A 21671-nucleotide genomic window follows, 5' to 3' on the forward strand; every position below is an offset into this window, starting at 1 on the left:
TTCCCTGGGAACCATCCTTTTGTCTCCTGGTGGCCCTGTGCTTTAAGGCCACATCAGGCTCTCCCCAGTGTGTTCACAATCCCTCTCTATAGTCAAGTATAAAGTAAAGGATTTCATCAGCGCTGGGGCACCTGGAAAACGGAGTGTTCTCTCTGCTTATAAGGGGTTGCAAAAAATAGCATACATCTTGATGGCTCTGTTCAGACAAGAAAAAACGATTTTAATAGGAAGGCTTAGAAGGGCAGGGTGTAAAATAAAGTCCCCCCCGGGAAGTGGTCTTTTCTGCAGGTAGAGATAGTGCAGGTGAGAGAAAGCAGCTGGAATTTTGCTCCTGGGCTGGGGGTACACGACCTCAACAGACGGTGACAGCCTAGCACGCTGCTGCGGCCCTGGGCTCCGCCCTCACCACCACAGCCAATTAACTCTGTAAGAGTAAGGAGACCATTGGTGTCCTTCAATGTCCAGAGAGCCTGCAGCCTGCGAGGCCCGCCCAGGTGTTGGTGGGTTAAGAGCGGAGCCAGGGCCGGGCGGTGGTGGCGCACGCCTTTAATCCCAGCACTCGGGAGGCAGAGCCAGGCGGATCTCTGTGAGTTCGAGGCCAGCCTGGGCTACCAAGTGAGTTCCAGGAAAGGCGCAAAGCTACACAGAGAAACCCAGTCTCGAAAAACCAAAAAAAAAACCAAAAAAAAAAAAAAAAAGAGCGGAGCCAGGCTCTGTTGGGCCAAGAGCCGAGAAAGGCTTACCTAGCCCTGGACACCCACTCACCGGCCCTGGGGGGTGGGCAGCCTGGGACAGTGATGTACGCTCCCAGGACTGCTGATTCTGAGCACACTGAAGGCCAACTCCTCACACCTTGCCCAAAGGGGCCTGGGGACTTGTCCTAGGTGGCTCTGTACTGCTGTGATAAACACCGTGACCTAAAGCAACTTAGGGAGGCCAGGACTGATCTGGCTTACACTTTCAGGACAGGGTCCATCATCGCGTCATTGAGGGAAGGCAGGAAGTGATGAAGAGACCTCAGAAGAATGCGGGGTACTGGCTTACTCCCCTGGGCTTGCTCAGTCTTCTATAACCAAAGACCACCAGCCGGGGTGGCCCCGCCCACAATGGGCGGGGCCCTCACATGTCAATCTTTAATCAAGACAATGCCCTGCAGACCTGCCTACAAGCCCACCTGACAGAGGCAACTCCTCAGTTAAGTCCCTTCCTCCCACCTGGCTCTAGTTCATGCCAAGTTGACAAAAACCAGGCTAGCAGGGCCGGCAGGGGGTTCCCTGAGGTTTCGGGGGTACCCAGGACTCTCTGCTTTCAAGGTACCTCTCCTTTCTCACTGTATCAGAATGACTCAGACCAAAGTGGCCCAGACCCAGAACATTCCAGGACCGAGCAGTGGGTGACCCGTGGGTGAAGAACTGAACAGGACGAAAAGTCACCAGACATCTGAGGAAGAGAATGTCAACAGACTGGGCGACATGTGCCACCTCCAGCAGGAGTCAGAGCAGGCAGACCCAGCGTCAAATAGGGACAACAGAGATACTTAGTGAAACGAGAGGGGGGGGGCATACATAAAGAGCCGAAATCAAAAAGAACTAGACATGCATATGAAATACATAAGCTAGGGCATTGAAAAAACAATGAAAACATGGGACCATATTTTGGTGGGTTGTGCTTTTTTTTCCCATAGAATATGAAAACACAAAATAATAAACTAGATGTCAAAATTTAATTTCTTTTTTTTTTTTTAAATCTTTTTTGAGACAGAGTTTCATGTAGCCCAGACTGGTGTCCAAGTCACTACACCTGAGGCTGGCTTTGAACCCCTGCCTCCATTTTCCAAGTATGAGATTACAGGTGTGTACCCCCATGCTTGCCTTTAAAAGCTTTTTTTTTTCTTTAAAGGACACTGTTTATAGGACCCCAGCACTCATGATCTCACAGCAGCTGCAATTGCCTGCATACAACCTGCACAGGATCGAGCATGGAGTGGGAAGGGGTTCGGGGACCCCATCCCTAACTCAGGAGCTTTGGGTAGTTGGTGGCTTCTGGAGGATGAAGAGTCCGTTTACCTTAAGAGTGTGGCCCCTGGTAGGTCACCCACACTCCAGTGGACGGCCCTACGCTTAGGCCGTGTGGACAGTAGACGTGTAACCGAGTAAAATGAAGAAGACAGGAAGTTGGAGGGCACAGGGGGGTGGGGGGTGTACCTGGATGGAGTTGGGGTGAATATGATGGGAATATACTGGCTGAAATTCTCAAAGAAGTCATAGTATTTTTAAAGATACTGTTTAGACAATAGAAGACCAAATACATACAAAATAGACAGCCACTGATGCGAACTAATACAGGGAAAGGGGCTGCTTAACTGAAAGACTGGACCGGCTCCCAGGAAGTAGACAAGGATGCAAAATAAATGCGGGCGGTGGTGGCGCATGCCTTTGATCCCAGCACTCGGGAGGCAGAGCCAGGCGGATCTCTGTGAGTTCGAGGCTAGCCTGGTCTACAGAGCGAGATCCAGGAAAAGGCGCAAAGTTACACAGAGAAACCCTGTCTCAAAAAACCAAAAAAAAAAAAAAAAAAAAAAAAAAAGAGAAGAAGAAGAAGAAGAAATAGAGGGGAAATGTATCTGACACTATGTTCTAAATGTTCCTAGAGGTGAGAACTATAGTAGTGACTAGTACCTGGGACTCTGTCTTCAGTAGAAACCAGACTTTTTTTTTTAATGTTTGTGGGGTGGGTGGGCACATGTTTCCTCATGCATGTGGAGGTCAGAGGACAACTTCTTCCACCACGTGGGTCCTGGGAATCGAGTTCAGATTGCCATAAGCGCCTTAGCACACTGAGCCATGTCACTGGCCCAGAAACTACAGATAGTTTTATGCTATTGTGGTAAATGTCTCCAAAATAAGGTTTATACTCAAAAGAGCTTCAAAATTATGATTGCTATTGGGTTCTGTTGGCACTTGTTATATAATGAATAATATAAGTACATGTATGACTATATTATTGACTACTTTCTTTTTTGGTTGGGTAGAGTAGGGGGTTGAGACAGAAACTTATTATGTAGTCTAGGCTAGCCTTTCTATGTATTCTAGGCTAGACTCTCTATGTGGCCCAGTCTAATCTTGAACTTGTAACCCTCAGCCCAGCCTCCCAAGTAACCAGAATTACAGGCCCCTAACCTTAGTACCACTTCCTTAAGAGCTATATAATTCCCTTAGTAATCTTACGTGTGTTATATATGCACTTGACGTTTTTCTGAGAAAAGATTCGTAAGTTTCGTGCTATCACCCCAAGGGTCCATGGTGCACATGCGCCTCAGAGCGCATGCCCAGAGGATCTAAAATACAGAGGGCACAGCCTGACTCCATCTCCTCCTCATTTGCTACGTTGTCCTGCAGACACAAATATGCCTTTCTCTTTCCGGTGGACGCTTACATGGCACCATGGTATCATATTTCCTTGGGTCCTTGGTGCCTCGAGCAGGACTTGGCACCCACAGAGCCAAGCCTACAGAGGATCTACTGTGACTGTAACGCTTGGGTCCCACTGGGTAAGACAGACAGTGGAGTCAAAGGCAGTAGCAGACTCATTCATCTGCTAGTTCGCCATTCCCTCTCCAAAGAACAAGGGCTACACACGGCCCTGCTGCTGCAGTCAGCTCTGGGGACCACAGGGAGGAGGGAGAATGAGAACTCAGTCATCATTCCTATCGAGACCCTTTCTTGCCCGTGGGCAGAAGAGATCTGTTCCTAAACGATGACAAATGAATGAGACCACTCGTTCTGGGAAGTGGGTGATGGAGGAACCACTCACATCTTTACCTATCAGCTCACTCTGTAAGGGCGCCAAGAGGATGTAAGTGTGGTGCCGCAAAATGTAGAAAAGAATGCTTTTCTCTTTCATTGCTGAACAGAGCCTTGTTACATATCCCAGGCTGGCCTCAAATCCACAGAGATCTGCCTGCTTCTGCCTCCACAATGCCAAGGCTGTTTTCATTTTGTTATGAAATGGGGTTTATATGTCTCCCAGGCTGGCTTCTAACTCACTCATAGCCAAGGATGACCTTGAATTTCTCCTTCTGAGTGCTGGGATTTGATGTGTCACCACTCTGAGTTTATGCAGAGCTAGAGATCAGAACCCATGACTTCGTGCATGCTGGGCAAGTTCTCTACCAACTGAGCTACATCCCCAGCTTATCTTCTAAAGAAGGAAGTCTATGAGGTTCTCCCAAAGACAGTTTACCTTGATGTAGTTATTGGTCTGGCCTAGCAAGACTTGAGAAGAGGGGGACCCTCCATCGTCCCAGGTGTTTCAGGGGTGGACTCCTGGAGTCATGGAATGGACTTTGCCCTTGCTGGAGTTCTTTCTCTGCTTCAAACTCTATGATGTCATCAACTGGCCACAATGGCCAAGGGTCCCTAGATACCTTGGGGATCCTTTTCCCTCCAAGAGATCAGAACTAGGCAGAAAGGCTGGGTGGCCTCCTCACACTGGCATACATGTGCTGAGAGACCAAAGGAGGAGATGGCTGAACCTGTAGGCCAGACCATCTGTCCAATAAGGATGCTGCAGACTCAGAGGGAAGTGGGATGGAGCTGAGGTGTGGAACACAGGAAGGAGAACTGGGGGAGGGTTACAAGGTAGCCAGGTCCCCATCTGAGGAAGACAAAACCTAAGGAGATTTCTTCAGGGGCTAGTAAAGTTGGGAGGCAAGGGATCCCGGAGGCAGAAACAGGAGAACCAATACAAGTTCAAGGCCAACCTTGACTGTCTCAAAAGACCAAAGGAAGGGCTGGTGCGGTAGCTCGGCCAATGTAAGTGCTTGCCACCAAGCTGAAACAGAGTTCAATCCCAGAACCCACACAGTGAAAGGAGAGAACTAATTCCAGAAAGTTACCCACCAACCTACACATATACACATGCCCACATGCATCTGTGCATATGTGCGCACACACACACATGTACACACACAAAAAAAAATTAATATAAATGCGAGAACTTAAAAACCAAAGGGCCGGGCGGTGGTGGCGCACGCCTTTAATCCCAGCACTCGGGGAGGCAGAGGCAGGCGGATCTCTGTTAGTTCAAGGCCAGCTTAGTCTATAAGGTGAGTTCCACGACAGCCAGGACTGTTATACGGCTCAGAGGTTAGAAGCACTGGCTGTTCTTCCAGAGGTCATGAGTTCAAATCCCAGCAACTACATGGTGGCTCACAGCCATCTGTAATGAGATCAGGTGCCCTCTTCTGGCCTGCAGGGATACATGCAAACAAAACACTGTATACGTAATAAATAAATCTTAAAAAAAAAAACAAAACAACAAAAAACAACAACAGAACAAAACCAAAGGAAGGGGCTGGAGAGGTAACCCAGCAGCTAAGAGCACTGGCTGCTCTTGCATAGGACACAGGTTTTCATTCCCAGCACTCACACAGCAGCTCACAACCACCCGATGCTCCCTTCTGGCCTTGTGGGTACCAGGCACACACATGATACACAAACATGCATGCAAAACATTCATACACATAATAACAACTTTTTTTAAGGGGTAAGAAAAATAGGGGGAAGAGGAAGAGATTTCCCCAAAGAGACATTATATCTAAATACAAACATAAATTTAACAAACCCTGTACCACTTCCCTAGAGAGACACAGCTTTAAAACACAGAAAAGGTTAATGGTGCCATCTAGGACCAGTTCACGGGGCCAGCGTCATACATGTTTACTGAGTTTTTCTGAAAACATTTGGGGGGGGGGTTAGCTGCCTCATCTGGTCCCAGCCCCAGCGGGTCTCTCACGCTGTCTGCTGGCACATGCTGTTTCAGCACGTGAGAACCCCCAGTACCAGGGGCATCCTTTTAGGAAGAGGCAGCCAGCAACTTTTTGGAGTTGAACCAATGTGTCAAACACATCAAACCAACCCGGACTGTGCGATCTTCCCTTCATGTTGTTTCCTGTGATAACGACCTGTCATTCCCCCCCACCCTGCCCCACCTCCCCACCCCCACCCCCCCCTGCACACACACACCGGAAGACTTCTCAGAAAGCTTGACTTTAAAAAGCATATCCCTCCCCAGTAAGTATTTAATCAGAATGGCACAGTCCTAGTTCACTGTGATAATAAAAAAAAAGATGTCTGGCAATAAGTTTACATTCTACCAAAGCAGAAATAAGAAATTTAGCCGGGCGGTGGTGGCGGACGCCTTTAATCCAGCACTTGGGAGGCAGAGGCAGGAGGATCTCTGTGAGTTCGAGGCCAGCCTGGGCTACCAAGTGAGCTCCAGGAAAGGCGCAAAGCTACACAGAGAAACCCTGTCTCAAAAAACAAAACAAAAAAAGAAAGAAAGAAAGAAAAAAGAAGTTCACAGTCACGTGATAAGATAGCCGATGCAGGCAGAGCTGGGTCAGGGACACACATCGACTCCATATAGTTCTGCGTGATGGGGTTAGGAGAGACAGGTGGACAGGAGGACCCTGCTTCAGAGAGAAAGAGCAGCAGAGGAGGAGAACAGATTCTGGGAGCTGCCGAGATAGGGAAGTGCTTGCCTCCAAACATCAGGACCTGAGCTCCACCCATAGATCAAGATACCTGGTGTGGCGGTGTGCCTGTAATTCTAATGTCGGGAGGTGGAGACAGGAGGATGCCTGGGACTTACAGGACAGCCAGCCTAGCCTAAACAGTGGGCCCCAGATCCCACTTGAAGGACCCTGTGTCCAGGGAAATGTATGGCCTTTCTGAGGGTGACACCGAGGTTGTCCTCTGGCTTCCATACACATGTACACACACCCACACACGCATACACACATGTGCATGCACACCCACACACAAATACACGTGCACACACCTACACATGGACACACGCATGACTTCCATCTGACTCCAGGTCAAGAGCAAGCACTCTAGGGTCACACGGTCACTGCCCTGTTGTTGGAAGTACTTCAATCACGTGAAATTGGGAGAATCTGTTCCATGTGGTCCCTTTTGTTCGTCCAGACTAACCTGACTCGACAGCTCCCTTATTCTCCTGATGGGACATGAAGATACCAACGAGCCTCTCAGAAGAAAGGTCAGTACCTCACACCAAGTTTCCCAGAAAGCCAAGTGTCTTTATTCTCAGACTGTGTTTCATGGACCTAACAACGGTCCTCGAAACAAACATGGACAGCAGTGACTGCCACCCACTGCATCACGGGAAACGGAAGACAGCACCTTGAGTGGTGTCCCACCCCTCAATCCAATCCACGTCTGGGGAATGACACCCCAGGGTGCTCACGGAGCACCTGAATCTGGTAAGATTCCTCCTGGCTCCAGGGCCCTGGGCTCCTCTGCATGCAGAGATGAATGTGCATCTCGTTCTCGCGGTGCCTGTGAAGCCAACATGACAAGTGAGGCCGTGCTAAGCTAGCTCTCCTAGTTCACGAAGCATCTTTCTCCCTCGCAAGGGTTCATCCGCAGGTCTCGGGCCCAGTCTCCTGCCAGAGGCAGCAGCATCAGGCCGGTGAGGAAGTAAGCCGCCAGCCACCTGAGCAGGTTCTGAGTCCAGCAGCCGAGAGACCTGAAGCTATCGAATGCTGTCAGCTCAACTGAAGAATCTCGGCCCAGATCCTCTGATGTCAAAAGTCAGCCCATCTTTGGCCAAAGCACGGCAAATGGAGGTGTCGCTGAGTGTCGCCAAGATGCCAGCACGAGGACGCGAAGGATGCTGAGAACTCCGGTTCCCTTTCGGCCCTGGAGAGGGGAGGGTCAGCCAGGAGGTCCCGTCTGGTGGCCCCTGGGCAGGCCCACCTAGTTTTCCTTCCTCTGCTGCTGTAACCTCTTGGCCACAGCTGTGATCAGAGCGGCTCCCTTCCCGCTGCCGTCCTCCGACAGCATGAACGTCACGTCACACCGAGGGGCCAGCTCTCGCACCGTCTCCTGCAGTATCCGGGAGAAGCTGGGACAAAGAGGAAGACACGTCGTCGGTGCTTGCAGTGGGGCTGGCAGACCCACTACTGTGGCCAAGTTCCCTCCCCCCTGACCTCCGGGTGAAGCCCCCAGTCTCATCCGTCAAGTGTGGTGTTAGCTGTCCGGTTTCCACAGGAACTCCTCAGCCGGCTAAGAGACTCTCATTTCTAGTTCTGAGAGCTTTTATTGGGAAGGGGTAGGGGACCCCATCAAACTGTTTGTCAGCACCTTTTTGTGGTTGCTTGGTTGTTTTTCTGTTTTTCGAGACAGGGTTTCTCTGTGTAGCCCTGGCTGTCCTGGAACTCGTTCTGTAGACCAGGCTGGCTTTGAACTCAGAGGTCCAGGTGTGCACCACTGCCACGTGGCATCAGCACCTTTTAAAAGGATGGTATGCTTTCTTTCTGCCTTTGGTCAAGTCTTAGTTCAGGAAAGAGATCTGGAGCTCGTGAGATGGCTCAGATCTGCTTGCCACCAGGCCTGAGGACCCGAGTTCAATACCCAGGCCCCTGTGGTGCGTGGAGAGAACCGACTCCTTTGCATCCACATATGCGCATACATACACATACACACATACATACACACACACACACACACATACATACACGCACACACATACAAACACACACACATACATACACACAAACACACACACACAAACACACACACACACATACAAACACACACACACACACAAACACACACACACACACACACACACATACATACAAAATAAATGTAAAACTATTCTAAAGTCTCTCTTTGTAGAAACCAAACCCCAAACGTGTGTCACCAAGGGACAAAGAGAGAAGCTGTGAGCCAGCGATCAGCACCACGGGAATTTTATAATCTTGTTCTTACATCTCCTTGGCACCAAAATAAAGTGGGAAACATTGAACAAAAATAATAGCTTTTGCCAGGCGGTGGTGGCGCACGCCTTTAATCCCAGCACTCGGGAGGCAGAGGCAGGTGGATCTCTGATCTACAGATCTACAGTACAGATCTCTGATCTCTGGTCTACAGAGCTGGTTCTAGGACAGCCAGAGCTACACAGAGAAACCCTGTCTCAAAAAATAAAAACAAACAAACAAAAGAGTAACATCTTTTTATTAGTGCAGCTATAGGTGACTACATTTTGTTGTTGTTTGTCCTCATCCTACAGAAAAAAGAGCCAAAGCAGACACAAAACTGGCCCTGTGCCAGCTGGCTTCTACATGGTAGAGCCAGGAGTCAACCCTGTGTGTGTGTGTGTGCCTGGGCTCTTCATTTTTTCTGTCCACCGACTGAACTGAGAAATTCTGGCCAGCTCAAACCCGGCTGGAGCTCCGGCCATGCTCTATTCCTGGCCCTGTGTACTATAATTACAGCCTGTACTTCTGCGGTGCTGGGTGGTGCCCATTCAATCTTTATGACACCCTAAGAGGCAGAGGTCACTGCTGGTGACCTGGCGCAGATAAGGACCCTGGTTGGGCTTTGAAGGCTGACTCCTAGCCTTCAAACAGGACAAACAGGAAGCAGAAGCACCAGCCCTCGCTTCAGCCTCTATAGCAGTGGATTCTACCATGCCTGGGTATCATCCCCATGGGGCCAGGCCACATCTTTCCACCGTGAAGATGAAGAGTTTGTGCGGGTCCAGCCCCGGCCACCAGAGTGCCCGCCCTCTGTCCCGGTTCCCACGGCCATCACAGGCACTCACTGCGGGTGCAGCTTGTACAGCGTCCCGTCCACACCCACGGCGACCTTGAAGTGCTCGAGCCCCTGGTCTTGTCTCCTCTTCTCCACGATGGCGGCCATGCCTGCGCCGCAGAGCTGGGCGGCCCTCCGAGACACGGCCCCACACACCTCTTTCACCACGATGCTGTCTTCACAGGTGCTGTCCAGGCCCAGCTGCTGCAGGATCCTCCTGACCTGCAGCAGGGCCAGCCGGTCACTGTGGACAAGCAGGTCAGAACATTAGCAGCGGCTTCCTGCACCTGGGCCTGCCTCAGGTGATCCGGAGTCTTCTGGGATGGGTCTTAGCCAGACAGATGCTGTCAGTGACTGAGGATGTGGGATGTCAGGGACGCTAGGAAGTCCCATTACCTTTAAAGAGCAACATTCAAGTGCCCTTGTGTTAGGCTTGCTCTTGCCCATCTCACTAGGAGCTAATGTTAGGGTCGGCAACCAACAGACCAGATGTTTTCCAGGAGTCTGAGGTTCAGAGCACAAGAGATGTCCTCTTAGACAGGAACCTCACAGCAACTTAGCGGTCCTCTCTTCCCATTCTGGAGGTCAATTTCCTTCTAATTGTTTCTTGCTATATAGCCTCTGGCTGCCCTGGCATTTACTATATAGCTCAGTCTGGCCTGAAATTCATGGTAACCTTCCTGCCTCTACCTCCTGAGTGCTGGGATTAAAGGTATGCGCTGTCAACCCAGCTGACTATATGCTCTTTGAAGAGGAAACTATGGCCTGGCAGCGGTGGCGGTGGTGGCACACCTTTAATCCCAGCACTTGGGAGGCAGAGACAGGCAGATCTCTGTGAGTTCAAGGCCAGCTTAGTCTATAAGGTGAGTTCCACGACAGCCAGGACTGTTACACAGAGAAACCCTGTCTTGAAAAACCAAACCAAGGGCTGGAGAGATGGCTCAGAGGTTAGAAGCACTGGCTGTTCTTCCAGAGGTCATGAGTTCAAATCCCAGCAACTACATGGTGGCTCACAGCCATCTGTAATGAGATCAGGTGCCCTCTTCTGGCCTGCAGGGATACATGCAAACAAAACACTGTATACGTAATAAATAAATCTTAAAAAAAAAAAAAAAAAACAACAACAAAAAACAACAACAGAACAAAACCAAAGGAAGGGGCTGGAGAGGTAACCCAGCAGCTAAGAGCACTGGCTGCTCTTGCATAGGACACAGGTTTTCATTCCCAGCACTCACACAGCAGCTCACAACCACCCGATGCTCCCTTCTGGCCTTGTGGGTACCAGGCACACACATGATACACAAACATACATGCATGCAAAACATTCATACACATAATAACAACCTTTTTTAAGGGGTAAGAAAAATAGGGGGAAGAGGAAGAGATTTCCCCAAAGAGACATTATATCTAAATACAAACATAAATTTAACAAACCCTGTACCACTTCCCCAGAGAGACACAGCTTTAAAACACAGAAAAGGTTAACGGTGCCATCTAGGACCAGTTCATGGGGCCAGCGTCATACATGTTTACTGAGTTTTTCTGAAAACGTTTGGGGGGGGGGTTGGCTAGCTGCCTCATCTGGTCCCAGCCCCAGCGGGCCTCTCACGCTGTCTGCTGGCACATGCTGTTTCAGCACGTGAGAACCCCCAGTACCAGGGGCATCCTTTTAGGAAGAGGCAGCCAGAAACTTTTTGGAGTTGAACCAATGTGTCAAACACATCAAACCAACCTGGACTGTGCGATCTTCCCCTCATGTTGTTTCCTGTGATAACGACCTGTCATTCCCCCCCACCCACCCCACCCCACCCCACCCCACCCCCGCCCCCTGCACACACGCCGGAAGACTTCTCAGAAAGCTTGACTTTAAAAAGCATATCCCTCCCCAGTAAGTATTTAATCAGAATGGCACAGTCCTAGTTCACTATGATAATAAAAAAAAAGATGTCTGGCAATAAGTTTACATTCTACCAAAGCAGAAATAAGAAATTCAGCCGGGCGGTGGTGGCGGACGCCTTTAATCCCAGCACTTGGGAGGCAGAGGCAGGAGGATCTCTGTGAGTTCGAGGCCAGCCTGGGCTACAGAGTGAGTTCCAGGAAAGGCGCTACACAGAGACACCCTGTCTCGGAAAAAAAAAGAAAGAAAGAAAGAAAGAAAGAAAGAAAGAAAGAAAGAAAGAAAGAAAGAAAGAAAGAAAGAAAGAAGAAGTTCACAGTCACGTGATAAGATAGCCGATGCAGGCAGAGCTGGGTCAGGGACACACATCGACTCCATATAGTTCTGCGTGATGGGGTTAGGAGAGACAGGTGGACAGGAGGACCCTGCTTCAGAGAGAAAGAGCAGCAGAGGAGGAGAACAGATTCTGGGAGCTGCCGAGATAGGGAAGTGCTTGCCTCCAAACATCAGGACCTCAGCTCCACCCATAGATCAAGATACCTGGTGTGGCGGTGTGCCTGTAATTCTAATGTCGGGAGGTGGAGACAGGAGGATGCCTGGGACTTACTGGACAGCCAGCCTAGCCTAAACAGTGGGCCCCAGATCCCACTTGAAGGACCCTGTGTCCATGGAAATGTATGGCCTTTCTGAGGGTGACACCGAGGTTGTCCTCTGGCCTCCATACACAGGTACACACACCCACACACGCATACACACATGTGCATGCACACCCACACACAAATACACGTGCACACACCTACACATAAACACACGCATGACTTCCATCTGACTCCAGGTCAAGAGCAAGCACTCTAGGGTCACACGGTCACTGCTCTGTCACCGGAAGTACTTCAATCACGTGAAATTGGGGGAATCTGTTCCATGTGGTCCCTTTTGTTCGTCTGGACTAACCTTCTGACTCGACAGCTCCCTTATTCTCCTGACGGGACATGAAGATACCAACGAGCCTCTCAGAAGAAAGGTCAGTACCTCACACCAAGTTTCCCGGAAAGCCAAGTGTCTTTATTCTCAGACTGTGTTTCATGGACCTAACAACGGTCCTCGAAACAAACACGGACAGCAGTGACTGCCACCCACTGCATCACGGGAAATGGAAGACAGCACCTTGAGTGGTGTCCCACCCCTCAATCCAATCCACGTCTGGGGAATGACACCCCAGGGTGCTCACGGAGCACCTGAATCTGGTAAGATTCCTCCTGGCTCCAGGGCCCTGGGCTCCTCTGCATGCAGAGATGAATGTGCATCTCGTTCTCGCGGTGCCTGTGAAGCCAACATGACAAGTGAGGCCGTGCTAAGCTAGCTCTCCTAGTTCACGAAGCATCTTTCTCCCTCGCAAGGGTTCACCCGCAGGTCTCGGGCCCAGTCTCCTGCCAGAGGCAGCAGCATCAGGCCGGTGAGGAAGTAAGCCGCCAGCCTCCTGGGCAGGTTCTGAGTCCAGCAGCCGAGAGACCTGAAGCTATCGAATGCTGTCAGCTCAACTGAAGAATCTCGGCCCAGATCCTCTGATGTCAAAAGTCAGCCCATCTTTGGCCAAAGTACGGCAAATGGAGGTGTCGCTGAGTGTCGCCAAGAAGCCAGCACCAGGACGCGAAGGATGCTGAGAACTCCGGTTCCCTTTCGGCCCTGGAGAGGGGAGGGTCAGCCAGGAGGTCACATCTGGTGGCCCTGGGCAGGCCCACCTAGTTTTCCTTCCTCTGCTGCTGTAACCTCTTGGCCACAGCTGTGATCAGCGCGGCTCCCTTCCCGCTGCCGTCCTCCGACAGCATGAACGTCACGTCACACCGAGGGGCCAGCTCTCGCACCGTCTCCTGCAGTATCCGGGAGAAGCTGGGACAAAGAGGAAGACACGTCGTCGGTGCTTGCAGTGGGGCTGGCAGACCCATTACTGTGACCAAGTTCCCTCCCCCCCCCCCCCCCCCCCCCCCCGACCTCCGGGTGAAGCCCCCATCTCATCCGTCAAGTGTGGTGTTAGCTGTCCGGTTTCCGCAGGAACTCCTCAGCCGGCTAAGGGACTCTCATTCCTAGTTCTGAGAGCTTTTATTGGGAAGGGGTGGGGGACTCCATCAAACTGTCTGTCAGCACCTTTTTGTGGTTGCTTGGTTGTTGTTTTTTTGTTTTTCGAGACAGGGTTTCTCTGTGTAGCCCTGGCTGTCCTGGAACTCACTCTATAGACCAAGCTGGCCTTGAACTTAGAGGTCCAGGTGTGCACCACCGTCACGTGGCATCAGCACCTTTTAAAAGGATTGTATGCTTTCTTTCTGCTTTTGGTCAAGTCTTAGTTCAGGAAAGAGATCTGGAGCTCGTGAGATGGCTCAGATCTGCTTGCCACCAGGCCTGAGGACCTGAGTTCAATACCTGGGCCCCTGTGGTGCGTGGAGAGAACCAACTCCTGTGCATCCACATATGCGCATACATACACATACACACATACACACACACATACAAACACACACATACATACACACAAACACACACACACACATACAAACACACACACATACATACAAAATAAATGTAAAACTATTCTAAAGTCTCTCTTTGTAGAAACCAAACCCCAAACGTGTGTCACCAAGGGACAAAGAGAGAAGCTGTGAGCCAGCGATCAGCACCACGGGAATTTTATAATCTTGTTCTTACATCTCCTTGGCACCAAAATAAAGTGGGAAACATTGAACAAAAATAATAGCTTTTGCCAGGCAGTGGTGGCGCACGCCTTTAATCCCAGCACTCGGGAGGCAGAGGCAGGCAGATCTCTGATCTACAGATCTACAGTACAGATCTCTGATCTCTGGTCTACAGAGTGAGTTCCAGGACAGCCAGAGCTACACAGAGAAACCCTGTCTCAAAAAATAAAAACAAACAAACAAAAGAGTAACATCTTTTTATTAGTGCAGCTATAGGTGACTACATTTTGTTGTTGTTTGTCCTCATTCTACAGAAAAAAAGAGCCAAAACAGACACAAAACTGGCCCTGTGCCAGCTGGCTTCTACATGGTAGAGCCAGGAGTCAACCCTGTGTGTGTGTGTGCCTGGGCTCTTCATTTTTTCTGTCCACCGACTGAACTGAGAAATTCTGGCCAGCTCAAACCCGGCTGGAGCTCCGGCCATGCTCTATTCCTGGCCCTGTGTACTATAATTACAGCCTGTACTTCTGCGGTGCTGGGTGGTGCCCATTCAATCTTTATGACACCCTAAGAGGCAGAGGTCACTGCTGGTGACCTGGCGCAGATAAGGACCCTGGTTGGGCTTTGAAGGCTGACTCCTAGCCTTCAAACAGGACAAACAGGAAGCAGAAGCACCAGCCCTCGCTTCAGCCTCTATAGCAGTGGATTCTACCATGCCTGGGTATCATCCCCATGGGGCCAGGCCACATCTTTCCACCGTGAAGATGAAGAGTTTGTGCGGGTCCAGCCCGGCCACCAGAGTGCCCGCCCTCTGTCCCGGTTCCCACGGCCATCACAGGCACTCACTGCGGGTGCAGCTTGTACAGCGTCCCGTCCACACCCACGGCGACCTTGAAGTGCTCGAGCCCCTGGTCTTGTCTCCTCTTCTCCACGATGGCGGCCATGCCTGCGCCGCAGAGCTGGGCGGCCCTCCGAGACACGGCCCCACACACCTCTTTCACCACGATGCTGTCTTCACAGGTGCTGTCCAGGCCCAGCTGCTGCAGGATCCTCCTGACCTGCAGCAGGGCCAGCCGGTCACTGTGGACAAGCAGGTCAGAACATTAGCAGCGGCTTCCTGCACCTGGGCCTGCCTCAGGTGATCCGGAGTCTTCTGGGATGGGTCTTAGCCAGACAGATGCTGTCAGTGACTGAGGATGTGGGATGTCAGGGACGCTAGGAAGTCCCATTACCTTTAAAGAGCAACATTCAAGTGCCCTTGTGTTAGGCTTGCTCTTGCCCATCTCACTAGGAGCTAATGTTAGGGTCGGCAACCAACAGACCAGATGTTTTCCAGGAGTCTGAGGTTCAGAGCACAAGAGATGTCCTCTTAGACAGGAACCTCACAGCAACTTAGCGGTCCTCTCTTCCCATTCTGGAGGTCAATTTCCTTCTAATTGTTTCTTGCTATATAGCCTCTGGCTGCCCTGGCATTTACTATATAGCTCAGTCTGGCCTGAAATTCATGGTAACCTTCCTGCCTCTACCTCCTGAGTGCTGGGATTAAAGGTATGCGCTGTCAACCCAGCTGACTATATGCTCTTTGAAGAGGAAACTATGGCCTGGCAGCGGTGGCGGTGGTGGCACACCTTTAATCCCAGCACTTGGGAGGCAGAGACAGGCAGATCTCTGTGAGTTCAAGGCCAGCTTAGTCTATAAGGTGAGTTCCACGACAGCCAGGACTGTTACACAGAGAAACCCTGTCTTGAAAAACCAAACCAAGGGCTGGAGAGATGGCTCAGAGGTTAGAAGCACTGGCTGTTCTTCCAGAGGTCATGAGTTCAAATCCCAGCAACTACATGGTGGCTCACAGCCATCTGTAATGAGATCAGGTGCCCTCTTCTGGCCTGCAGGGATACATGCAAACAAAACACTGTATACGTAATAAATAAATCTTAAAAAAAAAAAAAAAAAACAACAACAAAAAACAACAACAGAACAAAACCAAAGGAAGGGGCTGGAGAGGTAACCCAGCAGCTAAGAGCACTGGCTGCTCTTGCATAGGACACAGGTTTTCATTCCAGCACTCACACAGCAGCTCACAACCACCCGATGCTCCCTTCTGGCCTTGTGGGTACCAGGCACACACATGATACACAAACATACATGCATGCAAAACATTCATACACATAATAACAACCTTTTTTAAGGGGTAAGAAAAATAGGGGAAGAGGAAGAGATTTCCCCAAAGAGACATTATATCTAAATACAAACATAAATTTAACAAACCCTGTACCACTTCCCCAGAGAGACACAGCTTTAAAACACAGAAAAGGTTAACGGTGCCATCTAGGACCAGTTCATGGGGCCAGCGTCATACATGTTTACTGAGTTTTTCTGAAAACGTTTGGGGGGGGGGTTGGCTAGCTGCCTCATCTGGTCCCAGCCCAGCGGGCCTCTCACGCTGTCTGCTGGCACATGCTGTTTCAGCACGTGAGAACCCCCAGTACCAGGGGCATCCTTTTAGGAAGAGGCAGCCAGAAACTTTTTGGAGTTGAACCAATGTGTCAAACACATCAAACCAACCTGGACTGTGCGATCTTCCCCTCATGTTGTTTCCTGTGATAACGACCTGTCATTCCCCCCCACCCACCCCACCCCACCCCACCCCACCCCCGCCCCCTGCACACACGCCGGAAGACTTCTCAGAAAGCTTGACTTTAAAAAGCATATCCCTCCCCAGTAAGTATTTAATCAGAATGGCACAGTCCTAGTTCACTATGATAATAAAAAAAAAGATGTCTGGCAATAAGTTTACATTCTACCAAAGCAGAAATAAGAAATTCAGCCGGGCGGTGGTGGCGGACGCCTTTAATCCCAGCACTTGGGAGGCAGAGGCAGGAGGATCTCTGTGAGTTCGAGGCCAGCCTGGGCTACAGAGTGAGTTCCAGGAAAGGCGCTACACAGAGACACCCTGTCTCGGAAAAAAAAAGAAAGAAAGAAAGAAAGAAAGAAAGAAAGAAAGAAAGAAAGAAAGAAGAAGTTCACAGTCACGTGATAAGATAGCCGATGCAGGCAGAGCTGGGTCAGGGACACACATCGACTCCATATAGTTCTGCGTGATGGGGTTAGGAGAGACAGGTGGACAGGAGGACCCTGCTTCAGAGAGAAAGAGCAGCAGAGGAGGAGAACAGATTCTGGGAGCTGCCGAGATAGGGAAGTGCTTGCCTCCAAACATCAGGACCTCAGCTCCACCCATAGATCAAGATACCTGGTGTGGCGGTGTGCCTGTAATTCTAATGTCGGGAGGTGGAGACAGGAGGATGCCTGGGACTTACTGGACAGCCAGCCTAGCCTAAACAGTGGGCCCCAGATCCCACTTGAAGGACCCTGTGTCCATGGAAATGTATGGCCTTTCTGAGGGTGACACCGAGGTTGTCCTCTGGCCTCCATACACAGGTACACACACCCACACACGCATACACACATGTGCATGCACACCCACACACAAATACACGTGCACACACCTACACATAAACACACGCATGACTTCCATCTGACTCCAGGTCAAGAGCAAGCACTCTAGGGTCACACGGTCACTGCTCTGTCACCGGAAGTACTTCAATCACGTGAAATTGGGGGAATCTGTTCCATGTGGTCCCTTTTGTTCGTCTGGACTAACCTTCTGACTCGACAGCTCCCTTATTCTCCTGACGGGACATGAAGATACCAACGAGCCTCTCAGAAGAAAGGTCAGTACCTCACACCAAGTTTCCCGGAAAGCCAAGTGTCTTTATTCTCAGACTGTGTTTCATGGACCTAACAACGGTCCTCGAAACAAACACGGACAGCAGTGACTGCCACCCACTGCATCACGGGAAATGGAAGACAGCACCTTGAGTGGTGTCCCACCCCTCAATCCAATCCACGTCTGGGGAATGACACCCCAGGGTGCTCACGGAGCACCTGAATCTGGTAAGATTCCTCCTGGCTCCAGGGCCCTGGGCTCCTCTGCATGCAGAGATGAATGTGCATCTCGTTCTCGCGGTGCCTGTGAAGCCAACATGACAAGTGAGGCCGTGCTAAGCTAGCTCTCCTAGTTCACGAAGCATCTTTCTCCCTCGCAAGGGTTCACCCGCAGGTCTCGGGCCCAGTCTCCTGCCAGAGGCAGCAGCATCAGGCCGGTGAGGAAGTAAGCCGCCAGCCTCCTGGGCAGGTTCTGAGTCCAGCAGCCGAGAGACCTGAAGCTATCGAATGCTGTCAGCTCAACTGAAGAATCTCGGCCCAGATCCTCTGATGTCAAAAGTCAGCCCATCTTTGGCCAAAGTACGGCAAATGGAGGTGTCGCTGAGTGTCGCCAAGAAGCCAGCACCAGGACGCGAAGGATGCTGAGAACTCCGGTTCCCTTTCGGCCCTGGAGAGGGGAGGGTCAGCCAGGAGGTCACATCTGGTGGCCCCTGGACAGGCCCACCTAGTTTTCCTTCCTCTGCTGCTGTAACCTCTTGGCCACAGCTGTGATCAGCGCGGCTCCCTTCCCGCTGCCGTCCTCCGACAGCATGAACGTCACGTCACACCGAGGGGCCAGCTCTCGCACCGTCTCCTGCAGTATCCGGGAGAAGCTGGGACAAAGAGGAAGACACGTCGTCGGTGCTTGCAGTGGGGCTGGCAGACCCATTACTGTGACCAAGTTCCCTCCCCCCCCCCCCCCCCCCCCCCCGACCTCCGGGTGAAGCCCCCATCTCATCCGTCAAGTGTGGTGTTAGCTGTCCGGTTTCCGCAGGAACTCCTCAGCCGGCTAAGGGACTCTCATTCCTAGTTCTGAGAGCTTTTATTGGGAAGGGGTGGGGGACTCCATCAAACTGTCTGTCAGCACCTTTTTGTGGTTGCTTGGTTGTTGTTTTTTTGTTTTTCGAGACAGGGTTTCTCTGTGTAGCCCTGGCTGTCCTGGAACTCACTCTATAGACCAAGCTGGCCTTGAACTTAGAGGTCCAGGTGTGCACCACCGTCACGTGGCATCAGCACCTTTTAAAAGGATTGTATGCTTTCTTTCTGCTTTTGGTCAAGTCTTAGTTCAGGAAAGAGATCTGGAGCTCGTGAGATGGCTCAGATCTGCTTGCCACCAGGCCTGAGGACCTGAGTTCAATACCTGGGCCCCTGTGGTGCGTGGAGAGAACCAACTCCTGTGCATCCACATATGCGCATACATACACATACACACATACACACACACATACAAACACACACATACATACACACAAACACACACACACACATACAAACACACACACATACATACAAAATAAATGTAAAACTATTCTAAAGTCTCTCTTTGTAGAAACCAAACCCCAAACGTGTGTCACCAAGGGACAAAGAGAGAAGCTGTGAGCCAGCGATCAGCACCACGGGAATTTTATAATCTTGTTCTTACATCTCCTTGGCACCAAAATAAAGTGGGAAACATTGAACAAAAATAATAGCTTTTGCCAGGCAGTGGTGGCGCACGCCTTTAATCCCAGCACTCGGGAGGCAGAGGCAGGCAGATCTCTGATCTACAGATCTACAGTACAGATCTCTGATCTCTGGTCTACAGAGTGAGTTCCAGGACAGCCAGAGCTACACAGAGAAACCCTGTCTCAAAAAATAAAAACAAACAAACAAAAGAGTAACATCTTTTTATTAGTGCAGCTATAGGTGACTACATTTTGTTGTTGTTTGTCCTCATTCTACAGAAAAAAAGAGCCAAAACAGACACAAAACTGGCCCTGTGCCAGCTGGCTTCTACATGGTAGAGCCAGGAGTCAACCCTGTGTGTGTGTGTGCCTGGGCTCTTCATTTTTTCTGTCCACCGACTGAACTGAGAAATTCTGGCCAGCTCAAACCCGGCTGGAGCTCCGGCCATGCTCTATTCCTGGCCCTGTGTACTATAATTACAGCCTGTACTTCTGCGGTGCTGGGTGGTGCCCATTCAATCTTTATGACACCCTAAGAGGCAGAGGTCACTGCTGGTGACCTGGCGCAGATAAGGACCCTGGTTGGGCTTTGAAGGCTGACTCCTAGCCTTCAAACAGGACAAACAGGAAGCAGAAGCACCAGCCCTCGCTTCAGCCTCTATAGCAGTGGATTCTACCATGCCTGGGTATCATCCCCATGGGGCCAGGCCACATCTTTCCACCGTGAAGATGAAGAGTTTGTGCGGGTCCAGCCCCGGCCACCAGAGTGCCCGCCCTCTGTCCCGGTTCCCACGGCCATCACAGGCACTCACTGCGGGTGCAGCTTGTACAGCGTCCCGTCCACACCCACGGCGACCTTGAAGTGCTCGAGCCCCTGGTCTTGTCTCCTCTTCTCCACGATGGCGGCCATGCCTGCGCCGCAGAGCTGGGCGGCCCTCCGAGACACGGCCCCACACACCTCTTTCACCACGATGCTGTCTTCACAGGTGCTGTCCAGGCCCAGCTGCTGCAGGATCCTCCTGACCTGCAGCAGGGCCAGCCGGTCACTGTGGACAAGCAGGTCAGAACATTAGCAGCGGCTTCCTGCACCTGGGCCTGCCTCAGGTGATCCGGAGTCTTCTGGGATGGGTCTTAGCCAGACAGATGCTGTCAGTGACTGAGGATGTGGGATGTCAGGGACGCTAGGAAGTCCCATTACCTTTAAAGAGCAACATTCAAGTGCCCTTGTGTTAGGCTTGCTCTTGCCCATCTCACTAGGAGCTAATGTTAGGGTCGGCAACCAACAGACCAGATGTTTTCCAGGAGTCTGAGGTTCAGAGCACAAGAGATGTCCTCTTAGACAGGAACCTCACAGCAACTTAGCGGTCCTCTCTTCCCATTCTGGAGGTCAATTTCCTTCTAATTGTTTCTTGCTATATAGCCTCTGGCTGCCCTGGCATTTACTATATAGCTCAGTCTGGCCTGAAATTCATGGTAACCTTCCTGCCTCTACCTCCTGAGTGCTGGGATTAAAGGTATGCGCTGTCAACCCAGCTGACTATATGCTCTTTGAAGAGGAAACTATGGCCTGGCAGCGGTGGCGGTGGTGGCACACCTTTAATCCCAGCACTTGGGAGGCAGAGACAGGCAGATCTCTGTGAGTTCAAGGCCAGCTTAGTCTATAAGGTGAGTTCCACGACAGCCAGGACTGTTACACAGAGAAACCCTGTCTTGAAAAACCAAACCAAGGGCTGGAGAGATGGCTCAGAGGTTAGAAGCACTGGCTGTTCTTCCAGAGGTCATGAGTTCAAATCCCAGCAACTACATGGTGGCTCACAGCCATCTGTAATGAGATCAGGTGCCCTCTTCTGGCCTGCAGGGATACATGCAAACAAAACACTGTATACGTAATAAATAAATCTTAAAAAAAAAAAAAAAAAAACAACAACAAAAAACAACAACAGAACAAAACCAAAGGAAGGGGCTGGAGAGGTAACCCAGCAGCTAAGAGCACTGGCTGCTCTTGCATAGGACACAGGTTTTCATTCCCAGCACT

At 50.9% G+C, this 21671-nt stretch overlaps 3 protein-coding genes across 5 annotated transcripts in view; all 3 read right to left on the reverse strand.

The window, feature by feature from the left end:
- Positions 1-4344, reverse strand: part of Hk1 (hexokinase 1) — a 111513-nt gene extending 107169 nt beyond the window's left edge. The window contains exon 1 of the mRNA XM_037200104.1: positions 4243-4344. The gene's annotated coding sequence lies outside the window, so the exon portion shown is untranslated. The remainder of the gene's footprint in view (positions 1-4242) is intronic.
- A 2773-nt stretch (positions 4345-7117) lies between these two features.
- On the reverse strand, positions 7118-13243 carry LOC119086784 (hexokinase HKDC1-like). 2 transcript variants are annotated; one of them, XM_037199979.1, is made up of 3 exons: positions 12475-13243; positions 9637-9870; positions 7118-7932 (listed from the first exon to the last, which is right to left on the reverse strand). In XM_037199979.1, exons 2-3 carry the CDS (start codon positions 9732-9734, stop codon positions 7785-7787), a joined length of 246 nt encoding a protein of 81 aa, XP_037055874.1. In that variant the 5' UTR covers positions 9735-9870; positions 12475-13243; the 3' UTR covers positions 7118-7784. The 2 variants fall into 2 exon arrangements, with proteins under 2 accessions (XP_037055874.1, XP_037055873.1); XM_037199978.1 differs by lacking the exon at positions 12475-13243 and having other exon boundaries at positions 9637-10449.
- A 9-nt stretch (positions 13244-13252) lies between these two features.
- On the reverse strand, positions 13253-20537 carry LOC119086783 (hexokinase HKDC1-like). Of its 2 annotated transcripts, XM_037199976.1 has the most exons (4): positions 20449-20537; positions 17869-18805; positions 15054-15287; positions 13253-13410 (listed from the first exon to the last, which is right to left on the reverse strand). In XM_037199976.1, the coding sequence occupies exons 3-4, from the start codon at positions 15149-15151 to the stop codon at positions 13263-13265; spliced, it is 246 nt and encodes an 81-aa protein (XP_037055871.1). In that variant the 5' UTR covers positions 15152-15287; positions 17869-18805; positions 20449-20537; the 3' UTR covers positions 13253-13262. The 2 variants fall into 2 exon arrangements, with proteins under 2 accessions (XP_037055871.1, XP_037055872.1); XM_037199977.1 differs by lacking the exons at positions 17869-18805; positions 20449-20537 and having other exon boundaries at positions 15054-15864.
- Between the last annotated feature and the right edge of the window lie 1134 nt (positions 20538-21671).

This window comes from Peromyscus leucopus, chromosome 16_21 (genome assembly GCF_004664715.2).
Source record: "Peromyscus leucopus breed LL Stock chromosome 16_21, UCI_PerLeu_2.1, whole genome shotgun sequence".
Taxonomy (NCBI): Eukaryota; Metazoa; Chordata; class Mammalia; order Rodentia; family Cricetidae; genus Peromyscus; species Peromyscus leucopus.

What these genes read in the sequence shown, in the direction of transcription:
- LOC119086784 (XM_037199979.1), bottom strand. Translation starts at nt 9,734, where the DNA reads ATGGCCGCCATCGTGGAGAAGAGGAGACAAGACCAGGGGCTCGAGCAC. An exon ending in CTGTACAAGCTGCACCCGCA is followed by an intron (nt 7,933 to 9,636) that starts GTGAGTGCCTGT and finishes TCTTTGTCCCAG; the next exon opens with CTTCTCCCGGATACTGCAGG.
- LOC119086783 (XM_037199976.1), bottom strand. Translation starts at nt 15,151, where the DNA reads ATGGCCGCCATCGTGGAGAAGAGGAGACAAGACCAGGGGCTCGAGCAC. An exon ending in CTGTACAAGCTGCACCCGCA is followed by an intron (nt 13,411 to 15,053) that starts GTGAGTGCCTGT and finishes TCTTTGTCCCAG; the next exon opens with CTTCTCCCGGATACTGCAGG.